At 44.7% G+C, this 27,200-nt stretch overlaps 1 protein-coding gene across 1 annotated transcript in view; it reads left to right on the top strand.

Annotated features, from left to right (window-relative positions):
• The first annotated feature begins 1,462 nt into the window (after positions 1-1,462).
• The window catches only part of tmem47 (transmembrane protein 47), an 83,087-nt gene continuing 57,349 nt past the window's right edge, over positions 1,463-27,200 (top strand). The window contains exons 1-2 of the mRNA XM_038802282.1: positions 1,463-2,016; positions 25,564-25,704. Coding sequence (XP_038658210.1) covers positions 1,794-2,016; positions 25,564-25,704 — 364 coding nt within the window. The 5' untranslated portion in view covers positions 1,463-1,793. The remainder of the gene's footprint in view (positions 2,017-25,563; positions 25,705-27,200) is intronic.

The raw sequence follows: 27,200 nt of genomic DNA, 5'->3' as shown, positions 1-27,200 counted from the left end.
TGCATGCCCAACGTCATTTTGCACAATTTTACATGCGTTCGGGTAAAGCTGTGCTCGACCTCCGAATGTAAAATTCAGACCTCAGGATGTGGCACATCAAGTGTTAACCTGGGGCTGGGCACAATACTGCCCACAGTGTGATGTAAGAGAATACATGACCTACATCTGGCAGTGCTGGACAGAGCAGTGTGTAGAAGCAAGCATGGAGACAGCTCCTAGCTTGGACTTTTACTGTATCTTAGTTTCTATTATGATGAACATTTACTGTTAAACTACCTAAGACTGCAAATGTCGAGACCTCCCAAACACCGCTGGACACCTTACAATTCAAAGTATAGCTCAAACTGGCTAACTCCTTGTTGACTATTCTGGAGTCTCTTGTACATCTCTTGTCATGTGACCCTACATCATATGTGGGCTGTAATGTACTCCAGTCCCATATTAATGTTGATTGTCGCCAACACCCTTTAAGAGTGTCAAAGAGGGTATGGTGGGGAGGGGGTGTGGGCAAGCAGGGAAGTATTGTTGAGGCCACAATCAGATCCCCTTGATCTCATGAAATGGTGGAGTAGACTCGATGGGCCTACTCCTGCTCAGAATTCATATGCATCTGTGCAGGAACTTCAGGGAGGTGGGAGTTGGATATAGGGCGGGGGGCAACAACTTCCAGACTTTTACGTTAAATAGCGTCTGTACCTTTAAGGTGAATGTTGTTATCTGTACTACTATTTGCACAGCCCAGTTTAATTCGTTCAGAAAAACATTTTACCCTCTTCATGGGAACACGAACATAAATTGTCATAACATAGTTGGGAATAATTGCCCATGACATGGTGGGGGCTGTTGTAGCTCGGTTCTGGATGAATGAATTAAGGATGCACAACAGGACCTTTCTCGTGTCTACCCACCTTGCGATCTTGGTGTTTCACTCATTAGCACGCGCAACATGAATATCAAAAGAAAGCGAAAACTTCCCGTTTATCATTATATGTATATCTGCGCTTCAGTAAGTTAACGTGACATGTATCCTCGCCACCACGCTTCCCATCCATTTGCTAATCTTGTTTATTAAGAAACTGCGTTAATTTTAATGAAATGTCAGATTCACAAAACATGGCTACAGCAAACGAGGATATCTTGCTGTAACATTTCAGGAATGTTCTAATTTCCGATTAAAACCATTCTTCTTAAAAATATACCAGCTCAGGCATTAATGTTAAACAAATGATGTATTGCATTGTCCAGAATTGCAACCAAAGGATTTCAGGAACGAGGAACCGAGCTTACTGCCAATTTACTCGAAACTCCCATATTGCACAACTAGATTGAAATTAATTTACTCAATTTCAGGGGGCTTTCCATTTCAGGGGGCTTTCCGCCCCCACCCAGTTTTACACTGATAGTTTCTAAAGTGCATGCCCCAAGGGCCGATTGTCGCAATCGCTTATTCGGCGCTCCCTAAGACGATCCGCACATCATCCAGCAGCATCAGGAAAACAAAGTTGAAAAGTTGGTGCTCTGTTGCACTGGCTGGAGGCGTTAGGACCAGAGGGTGATCGCTGGCAGGAGGCGCTGACGTTCTGCGCTTTCTCAGCAAGGAGCTGACTCACACGGCGACGACAGAAAGTCAGACAGATCTTGTGAGAAAGAAGCAGAGAGAGAGAGAGAGAAAGAGACAGCAAAAAAATACTGGGAGAGACGACAGCCAGCCTGTGAGTGCAGACTCGCCGGTACCAGCACAGAGGACAGTGTCAGCTGCGAGTTTGGCGACTGTAGCCCCCTCGCTCGAGTGGATGATGTCGACAGCGGAAGAGAGCCGAGTGGCAGCGGTGACCCCACTCAAACTGACCGGGCTGGTGTGTGTGGTCCTCTCGCTGTGTTTGGACGTGGTAGCCTTGCTGAGTCCAGCCTGGGTCACTGCCGACAGCCACTTCTCACTCTCCCTCTGGCAGAGGTGTTTCCGACCGGGCTCGGTTCCCGACAGCGAGTGGAACTGCAACTGGGCTCTGGGCAGCGGTAAGAAGGGGCGACTCAACCCTCCCCAGGGGCAGTGCCTGGTATCCGGGGACAGGACACAGTGAGATTGGGAAGGAGACGGGGAGGGGAGAACACGGTTGTCGGGGTAGGTAGAGAGATCCACAGGGAAGTGTCACACTGACAGACCAGAGTAACGGACAACTTGACGGGACTCTTATTGGATCTGAGAGATTAACTGGAAGTGCTGTACGAGGTTAAATCGGAGAATGCTAGACGGACATAAATCGAGCTTTGTCGGGACAGTTAAAAAGTGCAGATGAAGAATTAAACAGAATGGGAGTGATACAACGTGGAATGCATTGTGGTTAGGGCAGGCACTTCAGGGGAGGAGAATTACGAGATACAAACATTAACATTTAGAATCAGCAACATTGAGGGGAAATGTATAGGGAGGAAAAATAAAGATGTTTCGTTTGACGGAAATACTGATATCTTGCATATGTACTTACATCACAGAAACAAATACAAACATATTCAAACAAACACTGATATGTATTGGGGCGTGTTATGTAGACAAACACTAAGCACACAGTAAGAGACTAACGGAAACAATCAACACACACTGGGACATGCTTTATACTGGCAAAAACCTTGACAGATCTTCTTCACTGAAAAGTTGACGTATACATTGGAACACGCTCATGACAAAACGATCCAGAGATTTGTTGAAGAAACTGACAGACACTGGAACAGACAAAAACAAGCCCAAGGAAACATGTAGACTGAAACACATATGTGCACATATTAAATCCTGACAGAAATTAGATACTGGCCTGTTTATATGCTCATAAAGATAAGCACCGATAGGGTGATATACACTGACAGATATGCAGATATTGTGAAATTAGACTGACAAAAATACAAACGAACTGGAAAGGCAATTGCTAACAAAGTGATGGGGTGGATATGCCAGGTAATATTAAATATTGAGAGAAATAAAGATGAAAATAACCATATCAAACCAGTATGACAAAATGTCAAAAACTTACAGAAATCAAACATAAGCCGAAGTTGATAATCATCCTGACAGACTGCACCTGGGCATATAGTGAATACTGACATTAGATACAGCCTGACAGAGGGCAGACTCAGAAAAATAAAAGGAAATAGAAAAGGAAATGGAGACTGAATAACATGAGAACTACGTAGAGGCGGAGAAAAACAAAACCACGGAGATTGAAACAAACGCGTTAAATGAGCGAGCAATACACAACGTGAGAAAACACGGAATGAGAATACAAATGAAGGAGAAATATAGAATGTGTGAAAATGCAGAATTAGGAAAGCCACAAAATACATGAAATATGCAAGATAAATTCAAAACAGATTGAAAGAAATATAAGTAACGGAGCGAAAAAATAGCGAACAAAACAATTTTAAAAACACAGGTGAAAATAATAGAGAAAAACAAAGAGAAAAAATGCAGAAAAGTTGTAAAATAAATACTGAGAAGGGACGGTTAAACGCAAAAAAAAAAGGTACAAGGGCAAGTTTATGCTGCTTTAGGAACTTCAGCCGGTGTCAGCTGGCCTGCGGAAAGAGGCCTGCCACTGTGAGAGTTCAGGTCTGCCTGGTAGTTGTAGAAGTTTTCCCTGCCACTTCTCTGGTGAAAACTATCAGCACGGAAGTGAAAATGTAAATGCAGCCTACAGGAACCTTTCTGACCATTTTATTTGTGGGCGACAGTGTAAAAGCAGCTCCAGAAACATAGAGAGTGACTGACGAATAAGAGTGTCGCCAGAAGCAATTGCTGGCAATATAGAATGGGTGACAGCACACCCATTGCTGCAGTTTATGTATAGTCATATATTTACAGTTTGTTTCTGCGCGCGTATCTTCAGTGGTGAATTGTCAACAAGTATTCAATACTGAGTTCCGCAGGAACTCAACTTCTGTGTCTCTGCTCTATGGTTCTTGCTTTCATTTCGTCTTTGCTCGGGTGCTTTCAAAATGCCTTCATGGGCAATTCATTGGCGCGCGCGCGGTTTATCCATTAATCCGAGGTCACAGGTGAACAATGAAGGTCACTCTCTCTCAGGGAGAGAGAACAATGGGCGATTTGCCTGGACCTTTCCAGGGCTGCCTGTGCGTTCAAAACATCAGACAATGTGCCCTTCCTCGCCATTTCAGATTTTGTTGTTGTTTATATACATAGCCCCCCGGGTCTGATAAATTCTCGCAGCACTCGACTTCGTGGTGCCTATTCATAAAATATGGGCACCGCACTCTCCCTAGATAAGAACATTCGATTTGGGGGGGGGGGGGGGGGGTCGAAAGGGCAACAGTTGGCCGGCAGGGCTGTTTGTGTGAAGCAGCAATTACTTACAAACTGCAGTGAAGAGGAAAAGTGTGAACCGCTCCAACCCCCAACGCCTCACCCTCCCCGAGGCAGGTTCCTCAGATACACATTTTTTAGTCATATTGTGCAGTGGCCACTTGGTACTTTTCGCGCGGCATTTTCATTAATGAATAAGAAAGTGCAATGGCGATGGAAGGACCAGAGGCGAGCCAAGCTGGGCGAACTCTGGATGTCAGTCTACTTGAGGACACGGCGCCAGTTCCCTGTCACTCCGCACATGATGTCTCGACGTTTCCTGTTGTGATATTTAGTTTAAATAGACGCAAAAGAGAACCCACAGACTTTCAGAAGAAGTCGATACTTCTACTTTCTGACGTATCTGCCTATATGACGTACCGTGCCGTGGCAGCACGGTAGCATGGTGGTTAGCATAAATGCTTCACAGCTCCAGGGTCCTAGGTTCGATTCCTGGCTGGGTCACTGTCTGTGCGGAGTCTGCACGTCCTCCCCGTGTGTGCGTGAGTTTCCTCCGGGTACTCCGGTTTCCTCCCACAGTCTAAAGATGTGCGGGTTAGGTGGATTGGCCATGCTAAATTGCCCGTAGTGTCCTAAAAAGTAAGGTTTAAGGGGGGGGGGGGGGTTGCTGGGTTACGGGTATAGGGTGGATATGTGGGTTTGAGTAGGGTGATCATGGCTCGGCACAACATCGAGGGCCGAAGGGCCTGTTCTGTGCTGTACTGTTCTATATGTATATTGTGATTGTACTTATAGACTAAAGACGCACAATGAGTTCTGTACTGGGTACACGCACACTTTTATGGGAGCCGGTTTTGAATCTACTCCACAATTTAGGGATGGTTCAACTCTGATTATTCAGCATGTTTAGCCTGGTTTCCAGTGAAGGTTGTTACGCCACTCAAATCATTGCAATGTTTTTGCCAGAATTAGCAGTGACACTGACCACTGATGGAGCAAAACAATATAACTGCAGTAAAAGTATTCTTCAGCGTTCAGCCATTCAGGGACATTGGAAGTCGCACGCTGGACAGACAAGTTCTATGTTAGAATTCCAAGACATCCTGTCATGACTATTGCTCAATTCTAATAGGAGTTTTACTTGAATAGGATTTGCTGCAATGCTCAAAACGTTTTATGTGGTATAGATTGATTCTCTTCAGATAGACCAAAAATAATATATTTTTTGTTTAATTTAGATTAATTCACATTATTGAGATCGCACTTAAACAATAAGAAATATTACAGTTTGGCTGATTGCAAAATCCACGTAGTAGGTTCAAGAAAATGATAAATTCCACAACTCAATCATCAAAACATAAGTAATGAAATCATGAGTGAGTTATGCCAAGGCTGATTTAGCAGGGAATACTTTACACATGCAATGTCTTCCACATTTTGTTAGTGTTGTGAAACATTTGCATTTTAAACCCCTTTGTCAGGTACACATCTGCAAAAGTGGAGGAGCACTTTAAGCACCATGTGATAGCATTAAACAAAACATTGCTCTGAGGCAGCTGTGCCAAATTTTCACAGGGTGATATTCGGTGGTTAACAGACACCATAAAAATAATTTCAAGGAGATGTGACCTCTGAAACTGTGAGAATCTGTTAGAAGCATTAGGCCTCACCACAAGTGAGCATGAATCGTGATTTTAGGTATCTTAGTTTGAGACCTGATTAAAAAGGACAAGGTGGTTGTGCTGCTGGCGTCAGCCTCCTTGTGGAGAAGGAATGATGTTAATGAGGTGTCATGCGACAATTGCATTGCTTGGTGAACTATTATCTAGTGTTCCTTGCCCAAAGTTTTTAAAAATAAGGCACATAACTAATTAACTGGCCTGGCATGCTTAAATTTAGTTCTTCACACTAAGTTGCTGTTAACATAGTTTAATCATAACATTGTATTTGTTATATATAGTGCTGTGTTTTCATGCTAACTCTGTGCTATATTTTCATATAGCCAGTTGTTGCTGCAAATGTCTTGCAGGAGACAAAATGCTGAGGATGTGTATTCCATTGAGGTTTCCAGTACTTATGATTTAAATGAAGAAAATCAGTTCACAAGGGGATGATAAATGCAGGTGGAATGCAATGTGAGGAATTATGCCAGCAGCAATCACCACCATGGGACTTGCACTTACAGAAGCTGGCAATTTTAAGTAGGCATATCAAAGGGAAGCTGTCTTTGCTGTCTTCACTTCGCAAGGGAGGCTATCACTGAGCTGTGCCATATGCTCCAGATTGACCTGCAGACAACTGCTAGAACAAAGAGAACTATTTCCATAAATATAAAGTTTATCAAAGCAGTAGGATTTTTTGCCACTGGATTATTCCAATTCATAACAGGGGCATGTGACTATGCACTGCATAAAACCATCTACAGATGTGTCAAATAGGTGACAGATGCTGTGTATGCAATGGGCAACATGCTAATCAGTTTTCCTGTAGAAATGTGGCATAAGCTAAGTGAGTATAATGACAGGCTTTACAAGAGTGTAGTGTATGGTAGATGGCACCCATATGGGCATCAGGACTCCTCACATCAACCTTGTGACCTATGTGAATGGAAATTATTTCCATTCACTTAACATGACTTAATGCAAGTCAATATCTGTTATTCAGGATGCCTTTATTATGCACAAGTAAACGTTGCATGCTCTGTTTGAAAGCTCAAATAGATTGGATGCATCGTTACCAGGAAACGAGGGCTGTGCTTAGCAGCTTTTGTTGATGCTTCACCAAATCCTGACAAGGTTTCATTTCTATTTACTAATTGAATGTGGCAAGGCCAACATCTATTGATTATCCCTAATTGCTCTTGAGAAGGTGTGGGTGAGTCACATTCTTGAACTGCTGCAGCCCTTGAGTTGGAGGTATAGCCGCAGTATTGTTGGATCGAGAGTTCTAGGGTTTTGACGCAGCGACAGTAAAAGAATAGCGATGTATTTTGAAGTTAGGTTATATGTGACTTACAGGTCGTGGTGTTCCCAAGTGCCCACTTCCCTTGTTTTTATAAGTGGAGATCACAGGTTTGGGAAAGGCCTTAGGGAGTTGTTGCAGTGCACCATGTGGATTTTACACATTGCAGGCGCTGAGCACTCCTGGTGGAGGGAATGAACATTTAAGGTGATGGACGGGGTGTTGATCAAGAAGGCTGCCTTGTTCTGAATGGTGTTGAGCTTCTTGAATGCTGTTGACACTATATTCATCTAGGCAAGTGGGGAGCATGCCTTTACACCTGACCAGCACATTGTAGTTGATATATTCATTCCTGACCTGAACATTGTAGTTGGTAAGAAATCCAACAGGTTTATTTGAAATTACATGCTTTCGGAGCACAGCTCCTTCATCAGGTGAAATGGAGGCAGATTCACAATCGCAGCATCTTTAGGAGAGACATAATTGCAAGGTAATTACAGATTGGAATGTGAAGAATGGTTGGAATGTGTATCTTTGTGTCCTCAATGGCCACAGGTGAGATCCCAGAGGGTTGGAGAATAGCCAATGTTGTACCGTTATTTAAGAAGGGTTGCAAGGATAATCTGGTTAATTATAGGCCAGTGAGCTTGACGTCAGTGATAGTGAAATTGTTGGAAAAGATTCTCAGAGATAGGGGCTGGGATTTTCCGGGGGATGTGAGAATCGGGCCCCTCTGCCCCACCGCCGGATGCCCCATTCTCTGGCACCGATTCTCGGGCGCCCGCGGGATTCACAGCACGCCGGTCGGGGGCAGTTCGCAGCGCCCCCCCCCCCCAGCGATTCTCCGGGCCTCGATGTGCCGAGTGGCCGACGAGTTTGGCCAAGTCCCGCCGGCGTGGGTTACTCATGTCCCACATGGCCAGGCCTGGAAAGTGAATCTGTGGGGGCTGTCCTGGAATGGGGGGGGGGGGGGGGGGGGGTGTATCCAACCCCGGGAAGAGGGGGGGGCATGGTGACCTGGCCCGTGATCAGGGCCTACCGATCGGCGGGCAGGCTGGTTCCATGGGGGCCTATTTTACTCTGCGCCAGGCCCCTGTAGGGCTCCGCCATATTGCGCAGGGACGGCACGGAGAAGGGAGCCCCTGCGAATGTGCGGAAATACGCCAGCCATAGCACGCATGCGTGGGAATACGCGACCGTTCAGTGCATGTGCGAACTCGTGCGGGCCGTTGTGCGCCAGTTGGAGCTGCGGGGACCACTCCGGCGCCAACCTAGCCCCCTAGGGAGGGGAGCATTCTCCAAATCGGGGACCATTGACGCCGGAATGGTTGGCACCGCTTTTCACGTCAGCGTGGGGACATAGCCCCATTATTGGAGAATCCCGCGCGATCTATGCACATTTGGAAGTGAATGGTCGTATTAGCGACAGACAGCATGGCTTTGTACGAAGGAGCTCATGTCTCACTAATTTGATTGAATTTTTAGAGGAGGTGACAAAAATGATTGACGAGGGAAGGGCTGTGGATGTTGTCTACATGGAATTTAGCAAAGCATTTGATAAGGTCCCTCATGGCAGGCTGGTGTAAAAGATTAGATCACTTGGAGTCAGGGGTGAACTAGCTGGATGGATCCAGAACTGGCTTGGTCATAGAAGACAGAGGGTAGCAGTGGAAGGGTGTTTTTCCGAACGGAGATCTGTAACTAATGGTGTTCTGCAGGAATCAGTTCTGGGAACTCTGCTCTTTGTAATATATATAAATGACTTGGAAGAAAATGTAGCAGATCTGATTAGTACGTTTGCGGATGATACTAAGATTGCAGGAGTTGCGGATAATGCTGAAGATTGTCAGAGAATACAACAGGATATAGATAGGCTGCAAAATTGGGCAGAGAAATGGCAGATGGAATTTAACCCAGACAAATGCGAGGTGATGCATTTTGGTAGATCCAATTCAGATGGAGCTGTAAAATAAATGGCAGAACCATCAGGAGCATAGAGACACAGAGAGATCTGGACATGCAGGTCCACAGATTCTTATAAGTGGTAGCATAGGTGGAAATGGTGTTAAAGAAAGTATATGGTATGCTTGCCTTCATAGGACGGGGTATCGAGTATAAAAACTCGTAAATTATGTTACAGTTATATAGAACGTTGGTTTGGCACATTTGGAATACTGTGTCCAATTCTGGTCACCGCACTACCAGAAGGACGTGGAGGCTTTGGAGAGAGTACAGAAAAGGTTTACCAGGATGTTGCTTGGTTTGACGGGTATTAGCTATGAGGAGAGATTGAATAAACTGGGATTGTTCTCCCTAGAGAGACAAAGGCTGAGGGGCGACCTGATAGAAGTTTATTCAATTATTAGGGGTGTAGATAGAGTGAATAGTTGGAGGCTTTCTCCCAAGACGGAAATGACAATTACAAGAGGGCACAAGTTCAAGATGAGGGAGGAAAGGTTCAGTGGATATGTACGGGGAAAGTTTTTTACACAGAGGGTGGTGGTGGCCTGGAATGCACTGCCAAGTGAGGTGGTTGAGGCAGATACGTTAGTGAACTTTAAGACTTATCTGGACGGGTTATAGAAGGATACAGGTGGTTGGTCTAGATAGGACACGTGATCAGCGCAGGCTTGGAGGGCCAAAGGGCCTATTCCTGTGCTGTACTGTTCTTTGTTCTTTGTTGTTCTTTACAGGAATAAACAGTGTGAGTGGAGTGCGTGATAATCACAAATAATTGAGATGTGAATTGTCTCAGTTTCTGCTCAGCGATTCTGCGTTGTCATGTGTATTGAAAGCCACCTCAGGCAGAATCAAGGATGCTGAAAGGATGTTTCCCTTGTAGGAGAGATTAGGACTGGGGGGCACTGTTTAAAAATAAGGGGTCTCCTATTGAAGATAAATGAGGAGAATATTTTTCTCTCAAAGGATTGTGAGTCTTTCAAATTCTCTTTTCCAGAAAACAATGGAGGCAGAGTGATTAAATATTTTAAAGCTAGAGGTAGATAGATTCTTGACCAGCGAGGGAGTTTTCTTTTTTTTTCTTTCTTTTTTTGGAGTTTTTTTATTTAACACAAATTTGTAACAGTTACAGAGAGAAAAATGGCCCTGTGCAAAGAGCCTTAACATAGAGAAAACGAACAGTGGGAAAGAATAAACATGTTAATAAGGCACTTCCCCTGCCAGCTCTGTTTGCCCATGCCACACGTGTTCAACTAAACTAACGTGGCCCCCCCCCCCCCCCCCCCCCCCCCCCCCGAGGCCTGACCTGCCAGGTCAGCCCTGCGCTTGGCCCTAGCCCGCCCAACCTCCGACTCTCCCTGGTGCCCCTGACCTACGCTAGCTACGCTGACCCCTGCCCTTGGCGCCTGCCTATCTCCCATCCGAGCGCTCGGACCCTCCCCCCAGACACCAGGGACCCATTAACCTAATTGTATCCCACAGTGCCCTTTCAACTCCCGTAACCAGCCCCTAGCCCATCCCCCTATCAGAGGCCCTGATCTCCCGCCAAAAGGTACCAAGTGCAGGGCCCCCTTTGCAGGGCCACTCTCTTCCCCCCCCCCCTCCCCCCCTTGTTGCAATCCCCCCCAAAACACCCTAAACAGTTCTCCCTCCAGCCCCCACTCTTTGTCCAGACTGAAAACAATCTTGGATAAAACATTACAGTACAGGATAGTTTAACAAACCGCCGCCACACAAAAGATCTGAGAGCCCAAAGTCCTTTAGTTCCAGTCCAGCTTCTTCTTTTAATAAAAGTCCACACCTAATCAGAGCAAATTAGGTTAACAGACCACCGCCACTGTACAGCACTGAAAGAACCAAGTGCCCATTAGTTCAAGTCCAGTTTCTTATCTTTAATAAAGGTCCAAACCTGTTCTGGTGTCTCAAAATAGTAGTGGAGTTCCTCAAACGTAACCCAGAGCTTTGCAGGATACAGCATTCCAAACCTCACCTTTTTGTAGAGGGCTGCCTTTACCTTGATGAATCCTGCATGCCTCTTGGCCAGCTCCGTTCCCAAGTCCTGGTAAATGCGCACCTCGCAGTTCTCCCATCTGCTGCTCCTCTCCGCCTTGGCCCATCGCAGCACACGTTCCCTGTCAGCAAGCCGGTGAAAGCGGACCACCAAGGCCCTCGGTCGGTCGCCCGTCCTGGGCTTCCTTGCGGGGGCTCTATGTGCCCCATCTAACTCCAGGGGTGAGGGAAGGCCTCTGGTCCCATCAGCGCCTCAAGCATACCTGTCACGTATGCGCCCACATCCGACCCCTCACAGCCCTCGGGGAGGCCAATGATCCTTAAATTCTGCCTCCTGGCTCTGTTCCCCAGCTCTTTAAGCTGCTCCTGTATCCTCCTCTGATGGGCGTTCAGCTCCTCCACCTCATGCTCCAGCTCCGTTACCGTGCCCGCCTGGCTGGAGAGCTTCGCCTCGACCTCCCTGAGCGCCTTCCCTTGGACCGCCTGTGTCTCGACCATTCGGTCCATCACTGCTCTCATCGGGTCCAGCGTGTCCCTCCTCAGCTCGGCGAAGCAGTTCTTGAAGAACTCCATCTGCTCCTCCCTTGGCCAGTGAGCCTCCGCTCCCCGGTCCCCGCTGTCCGCCATGCTTGGCCGCCCTGTCTGGGGTCCCCGCTGCTCCTGCTTCGATCCTTGCCGCTCCACTCGACCACTTCTAGTCCAGCTGCCCATACCCCGGAAAGGAAGCCTCTTCCCTATCGTCTCCTCCACCGATTCAGGCTGCCAGGTCCCAAAAAAGTCCGTTAAAAAAGGTCCGTTTGCCCATCGCGGGCGGGAGCGATCCGACCTGCGACCTGTCTCCTCGAGGGCGCCACCGGAAGTCCCGCGAGGGAGTTTTCTTGACCAGCAAGGGAGTCAATGGTTATTGGGCGTAGGTGCCAATGTGGGGTTGAGACCACAATCATATCAGCCATGATCTTATTGAATGACAAAGCAGGCTTGAGGGACTAAATGGCCTCCTCCTACTTCTAATTTGTAAATTTGCATGCATGTTTGTATGTTCGTCTAGATGCATAATGGATTGCTTCATTATGTGAGGAGTTGTCAAAGAAACTGAATACTGTACAATTATCAGCGAATATTCCCACTTTTGACCTGATGATGAAAAGTAATTGATGAAACAGCTGAATGTGATTTGGCCGAGGACATTGCACTAAGGAACTCTGCGGCTAGTGGGACATTGGCTTCCAAGAATCACAACAATCTCCTAGGCATGACTTCAACAAGTGAAGTGTTTGTCCCTGATTCCCATTAACTGCACTCTCACTCGTGCTCCTTGATGCCACACTTTGTTAAATGCTGCAATGTCAAGGCCAATCAGTCTCATCTCACCTCTAAAATTCTTTCATCTTTTTAACCTATGTTTGGGCTCAGGTTGAAATGAGGTCTAGAGCTGAATGGTGCTGGCAGGAACCACACTGAGCAATGATGAACAGATTATTGTTGTGCATGTGCCTCTTGATAGCACTATCAATGGCAATTTCCATTACTTGCTGATGATTGAAAGTAGACTGATGGGATGGATTTGATTCATCGGCCGGAATTTTCTAACTGTTCTTGCTTCGGGATCTTCAAACCCCTCGGGTGGTGAAGCCCTGCTGCAGGTTTCCTGGTCTGGTGGCAAGGGGTGTATAGAATGGGAAGTCCTGTTGAAAGTGGCAGGACCAAAATATCCCGCTGCTGGCCAATAATGGGCAGCCTCCGCTGCCACAAAACACACTGCGGGTGGGGGTGGAAAATTCCACCACCCTGTTTTTGTGTACAGAAGATATTCTGGCCAGTTTGTACTTTGGCAGGTGGCTCCCAGTGTTACAACTGTAAAAAAAGGAGCAGGACTATTCCATATGGCTTCTTAAACCTGCTCCACCATCCAATAGAAATTACCTGATCTTTCCCAAGAATCCACTGCCAGTCAGCCATAATCCTTGACTCTCCTATCGTTCAAAATTATATCTATAGTTGCACTGGAACAGCTTGTTTTGAGTATGTCTTCAGAACTACTGATGGCATGCTAACACAACCCTTACACTTGGCGCTCCAATGCACTCAGCTATCTCTTGATGTCACGTGGAGTGAATCAAATTATCTGAAGACTGGCATCTGTGATGCTGGGGGAGGTATTACATTTGTTAGGCCAGGGTTTAGAGAAACCCAAAGTGTATCATGGAGTTCACCTGACCCATGACTTTGAAGAGATTGTGGTATGGGGAGCACACGGCCCACTCAGGTGCGGTACAGCAGAGATCGAAAAGTATTTTTTAAAGCAAAACATTGTTTTTTCTATGAACTGAAGTTAATCTTTTTAAAACATACAGTGAATATCTTAGCAACCAACAATTCAAATACAACACCCAAAGAATACAACACCAAGTAATCCTTAAGCTTTCCTTTTAATATCCATAAGACATAAAAAAAACCTTTTAACAGAAGCACATCAGGTTTAAATTCACGACTGAGAACAGTTATCAGTCTGAATTCCCCAAATAATGAAGAGATAGTCTTTATATGGCAGAGAGAACAACATTACACCTTCTGTGGCTGGCTGCAGCTCCAACACTGAAACGAAACCCAAAAAAACACAGACACCCCCAAGCTTTTCTCAAAGTGAAACTAAAAAGCAGAGCCAGAGCTCAGCTCCACCCACACTCTGACATTATTGCAGTAACATGAGCAGACAAACATTTCTTAAAGTGACATTCTCATGACACATTTCAGGATGCAGATGGTTGCAAGGAATTCAACCTTGTGTTTTGCACTCAGGTACTGGGCTTCACCTCTTTGAGAATGGGAATGTTTATGGAGGCTCCACTTTCCTCCATTTGTTTACATTACCATTCAATACTGGATGTGATCAGGCTTCTGAACTCTGATTTGAGTTGTGGTTTTGGTATTGCAGAGCTTCCACTGTTTAGCATGTTTTGGTCCGATATTGTAGCTTCACAAAGTTGGCACCTCATTTCTAGGTTTGACTGGCATTGCCCTTGGCGATGGGCTCCTATTCTTCTTATTGAACTAGGATTGGTCCCCTGACTTGATGGTTACTGTTCAGTAATTGATATATCAGGCCATGGGGTTACAGATTGTGATGGACTGCTATCCTGCTGTTGCTAATGACCCACAGTGCCTCATGGATACTCAGTTTTGAGCTGCTAGATCTGTTCAGATTCTATCCAATTTCTCATGGTCGTAATGCCACACAACACAATGAAAGGTGTCCTCAGGATGAAGACAGGATGTGACCTGCATTAGGACTTTGTGGTGGCTGCTATTACCAATAATTACATGGAAGGATGCATCTAGATCAGTGAGGACAAGGTCAAATAGATTTTTTTCTTCATGTTGGGGTAATCATTACCTGCTACAGTTCCAATTTGGCAGCTAACACCTTCAGGTCTCAGTCAAGTCAATCATTCACTGTGGTGCTGAGCCTCTTGGAGATACATATTGAAATCACCCATCCAGAGTACATTTATTATCCTCATTACTTTCAGTGCTTCTTCCAACATGGAAGAGTATTGATTCTGAGGGAGGTTGGTCAGTGGTTATCAGCAGCAGATTTCATTGCCCATGTTTGGCCTGATGCTGTGATCCTTCATAGGGTCTGGAGTCAATTTTGAAGACTCCCAAGACAACTCCCTCCAGACTGTGCCTTCAACCGGGGCAGCACGGTAGCATTGTGGATAGCACAATCGCTTCACAGCTCCAGGGTCCCAGGTTCGATTCCGGCTTGGGTCACTGTCTGTGCGGAGTCTGCACATCCTCCCCGTGTGTGCGTGGGTTTCCTCTGGGTGCTCCGATTTCCTCCCAGTCACAAAGATGTGCAGGTTAGGTGGATTGGCCATGATAAATTGCCCTTAGTGTCCAAAATTTCCCTTAGTGTTGGGTGGGGTTACTGGGTTATGGGGATAGGGTGGAGGTGTTGACCTTGGGTAGGGTGCTCTTTCCAAGAGCTGGTGCAGACTCGATGGGCCGAATGGCCTCCTTCTGCACTGTAAATTCTATGATCTATGAACTCTGATAGATCTGTCCTGCTCGTGCGACAGGTCACACCCAAGGATTTGTCTGGGAAGTTGGATGAAAGGTATAATTCCATGTCAATGACTTTGTTGGGCTGTTGTTTGACTAGACACGGGTGGCACGGTGGCACAGTGGTTAGCACTGCTGCCTCACAGCTCCAGGGATCTGAGTTCAATTTCAGCTTTGGGTGACCATGGTTCTCCCTGTGTCTGCATGGGTTTCCTCCGGGTGCTTCGGTTTTTCCCACAGTCCAAAGATGTGCAGGTTAGATGGTTTGGCTGTGCTAAATTTCCTCCTAGTGTCCACGGTTGTGCAGGTTAGATGGGATTGCAGGGATAGGGAAGGCCTAGGGAGCTCTTTCAGAGGGTTGCTGCAGACTCAATGGACCGAATGGCCTCCTCCTGCACTGTAGAGATTCTATGATTCTGGCAGCCTTCTCATTTTGGCACATGTCGCAGATTGCTAGTTCTGCCACAAACACTGGAACTCGGGGAACTGACACTGAGGACGGAACTTATTGAGAAACTGCAAACAAAATCAGAATAAAGATTAAGACAAGTTCTTCCAGAATTAATATGGAGCATATTGCTGGCATGTTGAAGCAAGGATTTGGCTATTTGGACCATACAGACAGGTTATTTCTACATAGCTCTGCAAAGTATCAAAATAATTACCGCTCATTATATGTAACTTTACTGTGTGATGAGGTTTCATCATGGAACAAGATGGAGCTGTAGGTCCTGTGGTGCATTAGCTGAGGTGAGGGATGAGGAAGGAAATAATTGAAGAAGTCTTGTAGTCTGGATGTTTGGAGCAGCACTCACTTCATTACTATTTGTAGTAATGGTGAAGGTAAAGCCACCATAGTCCCAGATGACCATAGGCGGCTTTCCCCTTTGACGGGGAGAGCAGACTGGTGGTGATATAACCTGATAATTACCACACCTCAGGCGAGGTGGGAGGTTGAGAAGGTGGGCCTTCATAAATAACCGTTTTATAGTAATTTCCAATTCCCTACCTGCTCCAAAATGATAGCTAAATTGAAACATTGCACAGTGTATCCAGAAAACATGCTAAACATTTAGACATTGATCATGCAAATGTATGGCATCCTAACACCTTACTAGCATTTTTTACCTGAACAAGACCTTTCCCAACAAATGTAGCTCGTGTTAATGATCATCACCTTAGTGAACTATTTTGTGGGGCAGAGAGGGAATAGTTGCTCCTTTTGCAACTATTTTTCAGCCTCCAGTGGTTGTTGAGTTTCCTTCCTTGTCCTCAAGCTAGGTGAGTGCAACTTTCCATTAGTTGATCTGTATAAATCATTGACAATTTGATGAGTTAAATAAGTAAGGTTGGACAGAAATGGTAGGGCTGGTGGTGTACCATGACAGCAGCATTTGGGAATCTGTGCAATGCCCAACAATTCCAGGCAAACATAGCTGCTGAAAGTGTCTGCAGCTTAGGCAACTTCAGCTCTGGGTTGTTGAGCTGGAGACTGAGTTGCAGACATTGCAGGGCATCAAGGAGGGGGAGAGTTACCCGGATACTTTATTCCCAAAGGTAGTCATTCCTCTTAAGCTAGGCAGAACCTGAGAGTTGGCCAATAGTCAGAGACAGGAGTGTGCAACTGTGAGTCTGGCAGGTAAAGGGAACCAGAATGTAATGGTGGAGGAATTGCAGTCCCTGAATTTGTCCAACAGCTATGAGGTGCTTGCTACCTGTGTGACTTAGGAGAAGGACTACAACATGCTTGAGCAGACTGACCATGGTGCCATAATGAAGGATGCCAGTTGAGTGGGAGGAGCAAAGAGGAATGTGGTCTTGATTGGAGATAGTGCAGTCTGAGGGTTAGATACTGTTCTCTGCAATCAAGAGCGTGAGTCCAGATGGTTGTGTTGCCTGCCCTGTTCAAGGGTTAAGGACATCTGCTCAGGGCGGGAAAAGAACTTGCTTTGGGAGCTGGAAGGTCCAGAGGTCATGGCCCATGTAGGTACTGATGACATAGGTAAGACTATGAAAGTGATTCTGTGTAGAGAGTAGTGGTTCTGCGTAGAGAGTATAAGAGCTAGGCACTAAATTAAAAAGTGCTATCTCAAAGGTTCTGTGGACTATTACCTGAGCCATGTGCAAATTGGCATAAGAGAAATAAATGAAAGAGAATAATGCATGGTTCAGTGGGAAACAATGGGGCCAATTAGTGGGGCACTGGCACTGGGAAAAGTGGACATTGTACCATCCGGACAGTTTATGCCTGAACCATGATGGGACCAGTGTGGATTTGGAAAGGATGTTTCCTCTTGTGAGAGAAGCTAGAAGCAGGGTTACAGCTTAAAATTAAAGGGTCACTCATGTGATGAATGTAGGAATTTCAGATATATATTGTATTATATGTATTTCGTACAGAGAGGATTAAAAACCTGGGTTAGTGTGTGTATGACTGCTGAAGTAATTTTTTTTAAAAATCCTGGTTTACAAGTCCAACAGACACTTAGCTGCAGAGGTATAATTACAATGTCATGAAAATGAAATCATCATTCATTCCAACCATGTATATTGCTGACCTAAAGTAGGACTAATTCAGTTTATATTAAGAACGTTCCCTAGTGAGTGGGGATTTTCACAGTAACTTAAGTTCAGTGTTAATGTAAGCCTATTTGTGACACTAATAAAGATTATTATTTATAATTAGAGACACTGTGTAAAATGGTGTAGTTAATGGGAGGAGCTAGGAGCTGAAGCAGTCAGGTGTTGAGTTTTGGAGTTCAGCTTTGATCTGTCTATGAACAGACAATCTGTTTCTCTCAATGCAGTTTAGTTTAAACGATTTTGCTTGTGAACAGAACAGCAGTTTCTGAAAAGGCTGGCAGGTTAAACAATGCTTTGACACAGGCAAGAGTTTGCAGGCTGTTTCCGGAAAGATCTCTCTCTCAAAGCGGTTTATACAAGACATCTCTTTACAGCAAGTATTCCCGGGTTGGCTAACTATATTTAAAAGTGGATTTTGACCTGAGATGGGTTTTGCTTGAGTGGAGAAAAAAAGATAGCAGTGTTTCATTATCATTGTTAAGCATCATTTAACTGCCAATTGTAAGCTTATGATATTAAAGTTAGTAATATTGTGTCAGTAATAAAGTTTGTTTAAATATACTGTATCCCTATTTGGGCATAGAATCACTCCTGGAGCAAAGTATCCTTCCCTCACAGGCTGACAAATCAAATAAAATATTGGGGTTTCTGTCCGGTATCCTAACAAACTGTTGGGGTCTGGTCTGGGATCGTAACACTCATTTAAGACAGAGCTGAGGATAATTATTTTCTCTGAGAGTTTGAGTATTTGGAACCTACTTCCTCAAAATAATAATAATCTTTATTAGTGTCACAAGTAGGCTTACATTAACACTGCAATTAGTTACTGTGAAAATCCCCCAGTCACTGGATGCAGAGTTAGATAGATTCTTGATAAGGAAGGGGGTGAAAGGTTAACGGGGTAGACAGGAATGTGGAGTTGAGGTTACAATCAGATCGGCCATGATCTCATTGAATGATGCAGCAGGCTGTGTGGTCTACTGCTGCTCCTGATTTGCATGCTTCTATGTATGTTCATACATTAAGAGTGAATAAAGTGTTCACTGAGTGGGAGGGGCAAATGTTTTGGCAGACCTCATATTTGGCAGACATCACATTTGGCAGACTCGACAGCACATGTTCTGAGGGACAGAAGTAGTGTTACACTTCTGGGTACAGGTTGTGTAGTTAGAGATACACCTGAAAAGGTAGTCACTATCAGCACATGCCTGCTAATTAGCACTTCAGTCCTTAAACATACCGGGCAGGATTCTCCATCCTGTGATGCCCAGAATGCATTCCCCGACGGGACAGAGAATTGGGTGTTGGGGGAAAATTGGGATCAGTGCCTGTCGCGAACTGAACGCAATGCTGAAATCCCTGCTGGTAGCATGAATGAGGTCCACGATGCACACCAGCAAGGAAACGTAAATAAAAGCAAATGGGTGTTAACGACCCATTTGCATCTATTTAGTGGGTCCGACACCCTATGCTCTGGCCCCCTGTGATTCTCCGGCCCCTGCAGCCGGGAATCACATGGACACAGATCACTTATGATCTCAGAATCGTGAACCTGATGCGGTGGACCTCGCTGTGGCCCTTGGCACACCACAATGCCCACCACATCAGGGCCACCCTGGGAGAAACCATCCAAGCCCATCCAAGGCCTCCTCTCGCAGACCCCCCTCCTCCCACCATGCTCCCCCCTTCCCCTTTAGAGACCCCTGTAATAGGAAGTGCAATCCAAGCACTCAAGCCTATAATTTCACTGCATTTATGGGGACCAGATCAAACAGCACTTATGGGAGTCTCCCAGGATTTGAGGCCTCAGGTGCCAGCTCTCTGGGCAGGGTAGTATTCTGGCATTGCCAGCCTGGCATGCTGGCACTGCCAGCCTGACACACCTGGATGCCAGACTGGCACTGACAGGGTGCCCAGGTGGCACTGCCAGCTGGAAGGGGCACTACCAGGGTGCCAAACTAGCAGTGCCAAGGTGCCACGGTGACATTTTTTCCATGATGGGGATCAGGCCTGGGATGCCCTGTGTGGGTGCAGGAGGGTGGGGGGTCTGAAGAACCCCTTACAAGTGAGTTTGGCCTTTGGCGGGATTTGGGGATCACGTCAGGGACTTAAGAGATTGCGAAGTCCCGATCACCTTCTGTACTAAGGAGTTCCGATGAGCGGAGCTCCTCAGTGCAGAAATGGAACTAATTGCAGCCTTATCAGGGAGTTTCATGCTGAGGCCCCGAATCTACTCCCATGGGAACAGAGTTCATTTCGATAGCATGTGGGAGCGCCTGGACACACCCGGCTAAACATGCTCGAATGGGACTTTGTTTCCATTCGGGTAGATTGCGCCCCAAAGTATTCTTCAGAAGAATTGAAGGAAAAGTAAACAGTGTTCTGAATTAAAGAGACAATTTTAGATTTGAAGTGGGAAGGCAGCCTCCAAGGTAAAACCAACATCTGATGCCATTTTAAAACCGCTTGAGAATTGAGAGTTAGAACAATTGTTTGTCCAGCAGTCAAGACAAAGACATCCTAAAGTGTAAAATCCTGGACTGATTTTGACCATTAAAAGTGAAGTGGAAGCTTTGTTTAAAAGTGTCATTTGGAAAACCTGGTCCAGATTTCAGAATGTAAACCGCTAACGGAATGCATTATTATGAGAGAAGATGTTAAAGCGTGGTTTGGGGAGTGGAGTTTGGAAACTCTCATGTAACAATCATCTGGGTAAATTCTGAGGAGACATCCACAAGTATTCACTTGGGTGTATTTGTCCAGGGTGTATTTGTCCAGAGTGTATTTTCCCATGGTCATTTTGTGTGATCAAAAGGGACTTTGTGTTAATGAGACCATTATAGGTTAAGATGTATTTTGTAATCCGTGCTAAATCTAAAATCTGTGTGTAATTGTTAAGCTACTGGTTGAGTAAAGCAGTATTGTATCATGATCCATTTTTTTCATGTTTAATTAATATTTTTCTTGCTGTTAAAATTAATCAGTGGTCCTACGCCTCTGTTAATGCATTTTCAAAAGTTTGTATAAATTAAATCCTCATTGGATGAATAAATAATACCACATTCAGTCTATTGATTGAAAAGCACTCCACAACTAATTTGGATTTTTTTCACATGTCAATGTCACATTTTTATAATGAGATGTAAGCACCAATCACTCATAAGGGATTGTGTAAACATGTTGCTGATTCATTTATTTAAACTAGGCATATAAGAACATGTATACCTGTTAGAAAGCTGAAATATCAACAGCAGAACTATGCGGTGTGTGCTCTGCTCACAGGCCAAAGTGGAACTGAGACTGAATCACACAACACACTTCCCCTCTAGTGATGGAATGCTGCTATCTCTTAAAAGCTTATTGGAACAACCCTCTTTCTTTTTAAATATATGTCCCCCTCTTTCCAAAGAAGTATAGCTATTTACAATACATGTTTGTGTTTAGTTACCATTACATGAGTGCAAGGACCTGATGAATCTTAGATGCTGTAAACTGTAGAGGTAAACTGTTAGTACACCCAAAACTTGCCGTGGCAACCTGGTCTAGAGGTTTCTTTAATTGATCACACCGATCTGTATGATTGTCATTTTTGGATGTTGTTTCTGGTTGGGATCTTTTCCTCAATGCAAAAGGACAGTACTGTGGTGGAGGAGCTGAAATGGATGTGATTTGTCCTCGGTTTTGTCTCACCATTGTGACTTTATGTGTAATGACTTCATAGACCCTTTGTCCTGAACAAATCCTGGTCACCTGGGCTGGCTCCCATAAACCTTCTATGGGATCCTGTTTGCAAACCTATTTGCCCAACTCTAAACTTGATAATTCTGTACTTGTATTTTTATTGTGCACGTTGGTCAACTTCTCTTGTAGTTTTAAACATTGTTCTCTAGATTCTGAGACAGAAAAATGGGTAAAAGGAGATAAATTAGTATGCACTGGTGTGCTGAAAATGAGCTCTGCCAGTGATGGAATAGTCGCACTTAAAGGTGTTGCTCTCAGATGTAACATTGCAATGTGTAAATCTTGCTTGCTCTGGCTACATTTGAAACTTCGGGATTTCACCATGTGAATTATTCCTTCAGCTGGGCAATTAGATCCAGGGTAATGTGATCAATATTCTACTTCTCACACCTATCCTGAAAGGGTTTAACAATAAATTGTAGATTGTTATCCGTCATTATCTCTCTGGGCACTTCAGATAATCTGAAAATAGTACCAAGGGTATGTGAGCAACTGTTGTGCTTGATGTATTGTGCAATTATTTAATAATGGGGTACTTGATAAAGTAATTAACGATGATGATGAAGTCAGTGGCATGGACATGAAAGAGTTTGGATGCTGTTTTGGACAAGGATGGGTGGGAATTTCACCTGGAGTCAGTGGTTCTTATTGGTGACTTGGCATATGCTCTTGACATGCCTTCAATGTCATTGTTTGTACCTGACAAACAGACAGTTTCTCTTCCGAATCTTCCCATCTGATCTATGCCCATGTGTGAGTGTTGATGAAAATCAGGTCACAAAGATTCTGGTACGATGATCTGCCTGCTTTTAAAAATGACTCGCCTGAAAATACTTCACTTGTTCCGGTGAGACCAAAACGGTCTCACATGATCATGTACATGCTGAATTGTATCAGGCCATCCTTCAATGATGGTTTTCCACAGTTTCTGCAGTGTGGAATCTTTTGTTATTTCTTCTTGTAGCTGTTAGCATTTATGTTGCCCAAAATGTACCAGATCAGTTGATGGAATTGCATTCTCCTGTAAGTGTAATGTTACAGCTCTCTTCAAACTGCCAATTTTGTTGAAACATTCCAGATATTTCAATGTTAGTTTGTAAACTGAGGTTATAGGAATCATTTCTGAGAATGAGCTGCCCTTTAAGTTTTGACTGATTCATAGATTGTCACCAGTGCGAGGTTACGGCTTGCCGGTAAAGCTGCAATCACTGAGCCTTTAGTCTCCACGATGTAAAGCATTTGTTGCACTCGAGGATTAATTGTACTTGCATTCCAGGATTATGGAACCTGTGCAAGGAATTGGTGAAGCATTTTATGTTATAAGTTGTGCAGTTGTAGGTTTTGTCACAGCCTTCCATGTCTGTGTTTTGGAATTCCTGAAAGTAGAATGTTGACACTTGCCCCTGTGTTAGTTTTGGCCAATAACAAATAATTCCCAACTTTCTTAGGATAGATAATTCAAGTCTTGGCAAACACTTCAGATGGAGTGATGGTGTGTATGTTTTCCATGAGGTTGATAGTGGGAAACTTACGTTCACTACTCTTTGTCTCATTGTACACATCATCATTATTATCTTGCTTGTCGATCACCTCATGTATCTGTTTCTGAGGGGATAGTTCTATTGCTTAAACATACCCATTGTGTACAATCTGCCTGGATCAGTGTATGGCTGTGTAGCTGCATCATACTTTGTTCTAGTGTACTGCTTCTGCCAATGGCCCTTACTGCCACATGCCTTACAGATTTGATGAAAAATTGGGCATTTCTTTGGTGCTTGCAGAAGGTCACACTTTCCACATGTCTTGCTCGGATTGGGTGCCCTAGAGGGTGGGTCAACAACTGGGACCTGAAAGCTTTGTTAATTTGCAAGGATCGATTTGTATTTACATCCATCCATGAGTAACTCTTTGATGCTATATGTTTTGGGCTGCTCTAGCAAATCTTTCAGGAACGCTTCCATGGGAGTGGATGTGATCACTGACAGAGCAATTCTATCTGCTAGTTCTGTGTTTAAAAAATCATAGTACATGCCCTTTTCTCTGCATTTGCTGATTTAGTGGTCTATGGATGCTGCAGGCATGAACTTTTTTTTTCTTTATTCATCCATGGAATGTGGGCGTCACTGACTGGGCCAGCATTCATTGCCCAACTCTGAGGAAATTTAAGAGTCAACCACATTGCTACGGGTCTGGAGTCACATGTAGGCTTGACCAAGTACGTTTCACAGATGGGTTTTTACGACAATTGACAATGGTTTCATGGTCTTCATTGGACTTTTAATTCCAGATCTTTATTGAATTAAAATCCCACCATCTGCTCTGGCTGGATTCAAACTCATCTACTTAACGAATACAGAAGTTTAACCTGATACTGAACCAGTCTTCCAATTTAGTCCATATCTTGTGGGGATCCATTAGCTTTTGCTGTTAATCCTGTGTAGACTTTTATTCCCAATTGTTGGACAAATTCTTCCGGCTTGCTTGTTTGGTTCAGATATACCTCAATCAAGAATCATACCTCTGAGCACTGTTTAAACATTATGGGTGGAATTTACTGAGCAACCCGTCACCTGCCATTTGCCGGTGGTGGGACCATCTGGTCCCACCGTTGTCAACGGAGTTTACTATTGAGTGCACCCCTTGTCGCCGGGAAACCTGAGGCAGGGCTACACCATCGGTAGGCCCGGAAGATTCCTCTGGTGTGAATGGCCAGAAAGCTCCAGTGTATGAATTTGGCTAGTAAGTTGGCTGCAAACCAATTCAAACTGGAATTTCGTGGAGATTTTGACAATATTCCTTTGAACTTCATACTTGTTTTATTTGATTTATTGTTCAGCAACTCCCAAAGCTCCACCTGTTATAAACACAACCTTCTATGGCCCAAATGGTATGACTTTTTTTGTTTGACTCTCACTCACTCGCTATTGATCCGGCCCACACCTTGTTCACTTGCCTGTTGACATCCTGTCCCATCCAGCATAAGGGATTTGTCTACTTACCAGCACTTTAATTAATCACTGTCCCTGCCCTGTATTTTCAAAGAATTTCTCTGCAGCTAGCACGCTGCGTTCTGAACACTCTCTGGGCTTGGACTTTGTTGCTGCCTGATCAAAATGTTAAGGGCCGTCTCATGCCATGTCGCACTATCTCTGGCTTTTCGCCATGTTATACCTATACGTAATCTTGCTGCCATGTTGTTTGACTACCAGTGAATGTCATGTCATGTTTTATAATGATACAAAAGCACCAATCACTTATAAGGGATTGTGTAAACACATTGTGAGTTCATTTATTTAAACTAGGCAGATAAGAACATCTATATCGATAGAAAGCTTGAAGACATCAACACCAGAGCTATATGCCATGTGCTCTGCTCACAGGCCAAACTTAAACTGAGACTGGACCACATGACTCTTTCCTTCTAGTGATGGAATGATGCTGTCCCTTAAAGGTTCATTAAAGACATATTGCAACAAGGGATAAAAGCAAATTACAGCGGATGCTGGAATGTGAACCCCCCCCCCAGAAAATGCTGGACAATCACAGCAGCTCTAACAGCATCTGTGGAGAGAGAAGGGAGCTAACGTTGTGAGTCTGGATGTCTTTGACAAAGAGTCATCCAGACTCAAAATGCTAGCTCCCTTCTCTCCCCACAGCCGTTGTCAGACCTGCTGTGATTGTCCAGCATTTTCTGTCTTTGTTGCAACAAGGGATTATGTGCTTTTCTGAACCTTAGGCTAAACCATAACCTAACTGCTTGTATCCTGTCTCACACTACCTGGTCTAGAATAAAATCAGATCTATTTAAATAGTTTATTTGAACCTGGTGTCCGGCCTGGTGAATGCTGTACATGTTGGCAGTTATATATATTATGTGATTTCATGTATATTAAAGATTATCAGTTGTTCCTCTTTTGCCTTCTATATTATAGATTGGGAGATTGCTACAGTTGCTTTGCTTCTGGCTGGAGCAGCCATTATTCTCATTGCCTTTCTCATTGCCTTGATCTCAATCTGCCAAGGAACCCGTCGGAGATTCTACAGACCTGTGGCTGTGCTGCTGTTTGCTGCAGGTAACTCATTAATAAATCTGAATGGGATACAGATTATATATTCAATTGAAATATAAAGAGTGGACTTTACATGTGTGGAAATGATTATCAGCTGTATGTAGTCTTCCACAGTTTTCTTGCATAATCAGCCAACATTGGAGTAATCTTTTTTAAAGGGTTTGATTATTTATTTTAGAAATGTGTAAAAAACAGATATTCATGAATGTTAGTTTGTTTTCCAATTTTCTTCAAGGAGCATCGCGGTTAGCACAGTTGCTTCACAGCTCCAAGGTCCCAGGTTCGAATGCCGGCTTGGGTCACTGTCAGTGCGGAGTCTGCACGTTCTCCCCGTGTCTGCGTGAGTTTCCTCCGGGTGCTCCGATTTCCTCCCACAGTCCAAAGATGTGCAGGTTAGGTGGATTGGCCATAATAAATTGCCCTTAGTGTTGAAAAAGATTAGGTAGGGTTACTGGTTGCGGGGATAGGGTGGAGGCGTGGATTTAAGTGGGGTACTCTTCCAAGGACCGAATGGTCTATGGATGCTGATAACATCCTGATACCTTGGCCAAGGAGCTATTTTAAAGTATGGCAATGATGTTGGAGGAATATTTAGCTGTGGAGGAATCACACCTAACCCCAATCCTGTTCTCACACACCATACGATGGGAGTGATGATCAGCAAAGTTTGTCAACTTTCAGAACTGAAGCCCATTGTGCTGCCTGTGTTCCTTTCATGGCTTAGCATTAGAGTATAAACTGATCTGCTTTGAAACAGAAAACTAAGGGCGAGATGTACCGGTGGAAGCCTGCTGGAATTGGCGTGAGACGCGGCCGGTGGATTCAGGGAGAGGCTCCTGCCCCTGGATTCCCAATGGCCATTACTCCTCGCGAAATCTAACCCGATTTCACGGATGGGACCCAGTCCCGTACACTTAAGTGAGTTTAAAAACACACTTCGACGTGCCTTATGGGGTGGCAGTTTTCAACAATCATGTGCCACAAAGTTCTGTATTAACAGGGCGGCATGGCAGCACAATGGTTATCACTGTTGCCTTGAAGTGCCAAGGGACCCGGGCTCAATTTCAACCTCAGGTGACTGGCTGTGTGAAGTTTGCACATTTTCCCTGTGTCTGCAAGGGTTTCCTCCGGGTGCTCCGAACAGGTTGGGTGGATTGGACATGCTAAATTGCCTTTTAGAGTCCAAAGGTTAGATGAGGTTACAGGGATAGGGCGGGGGTGCGGGCTCAGTTAGGGTGCTGTTTCAGAGGGTCAATGCAGATTCAATGGACTAAATGGCTTCCTTCTGCACTGTAGGGATTCTATGAACAGTACCAGTGGAAATCCCATATAAAGTCCCATGGATTTAATAGAAAACTTCCATCACCACTATGGATTCCGGGCCTTTGCTTTATCTTTCGTTTTTCAGCAACAATCAGCAGTGGAGAACCATGAATGCCAATACCGCTCTTTATCTTTTCTTTCCTATCTTTTTATCTCCACAGTCCCTCACCCCCAAC

Source organism: Scyliorhinus canicula, chromosome 7, assembly GCF_902713615.1.
Source record: "Scyliorhinus canicula chromosome 7, sScyCan1.1, whole genome shotgun sequence".
Taxonomy (NCBI): Eukaryota; Metazoa; Chordata; class Chondrichthyes; order Carcharhiniformes; family Scyliorhinidae; genus Scyliorhinus; species Scyliorhinus canicula.
The sequence above is the reverse complement of the archived record's forward strand: the minus strand, read 5'-3'. Positions and strand labels throughout refer to the sequence as shown.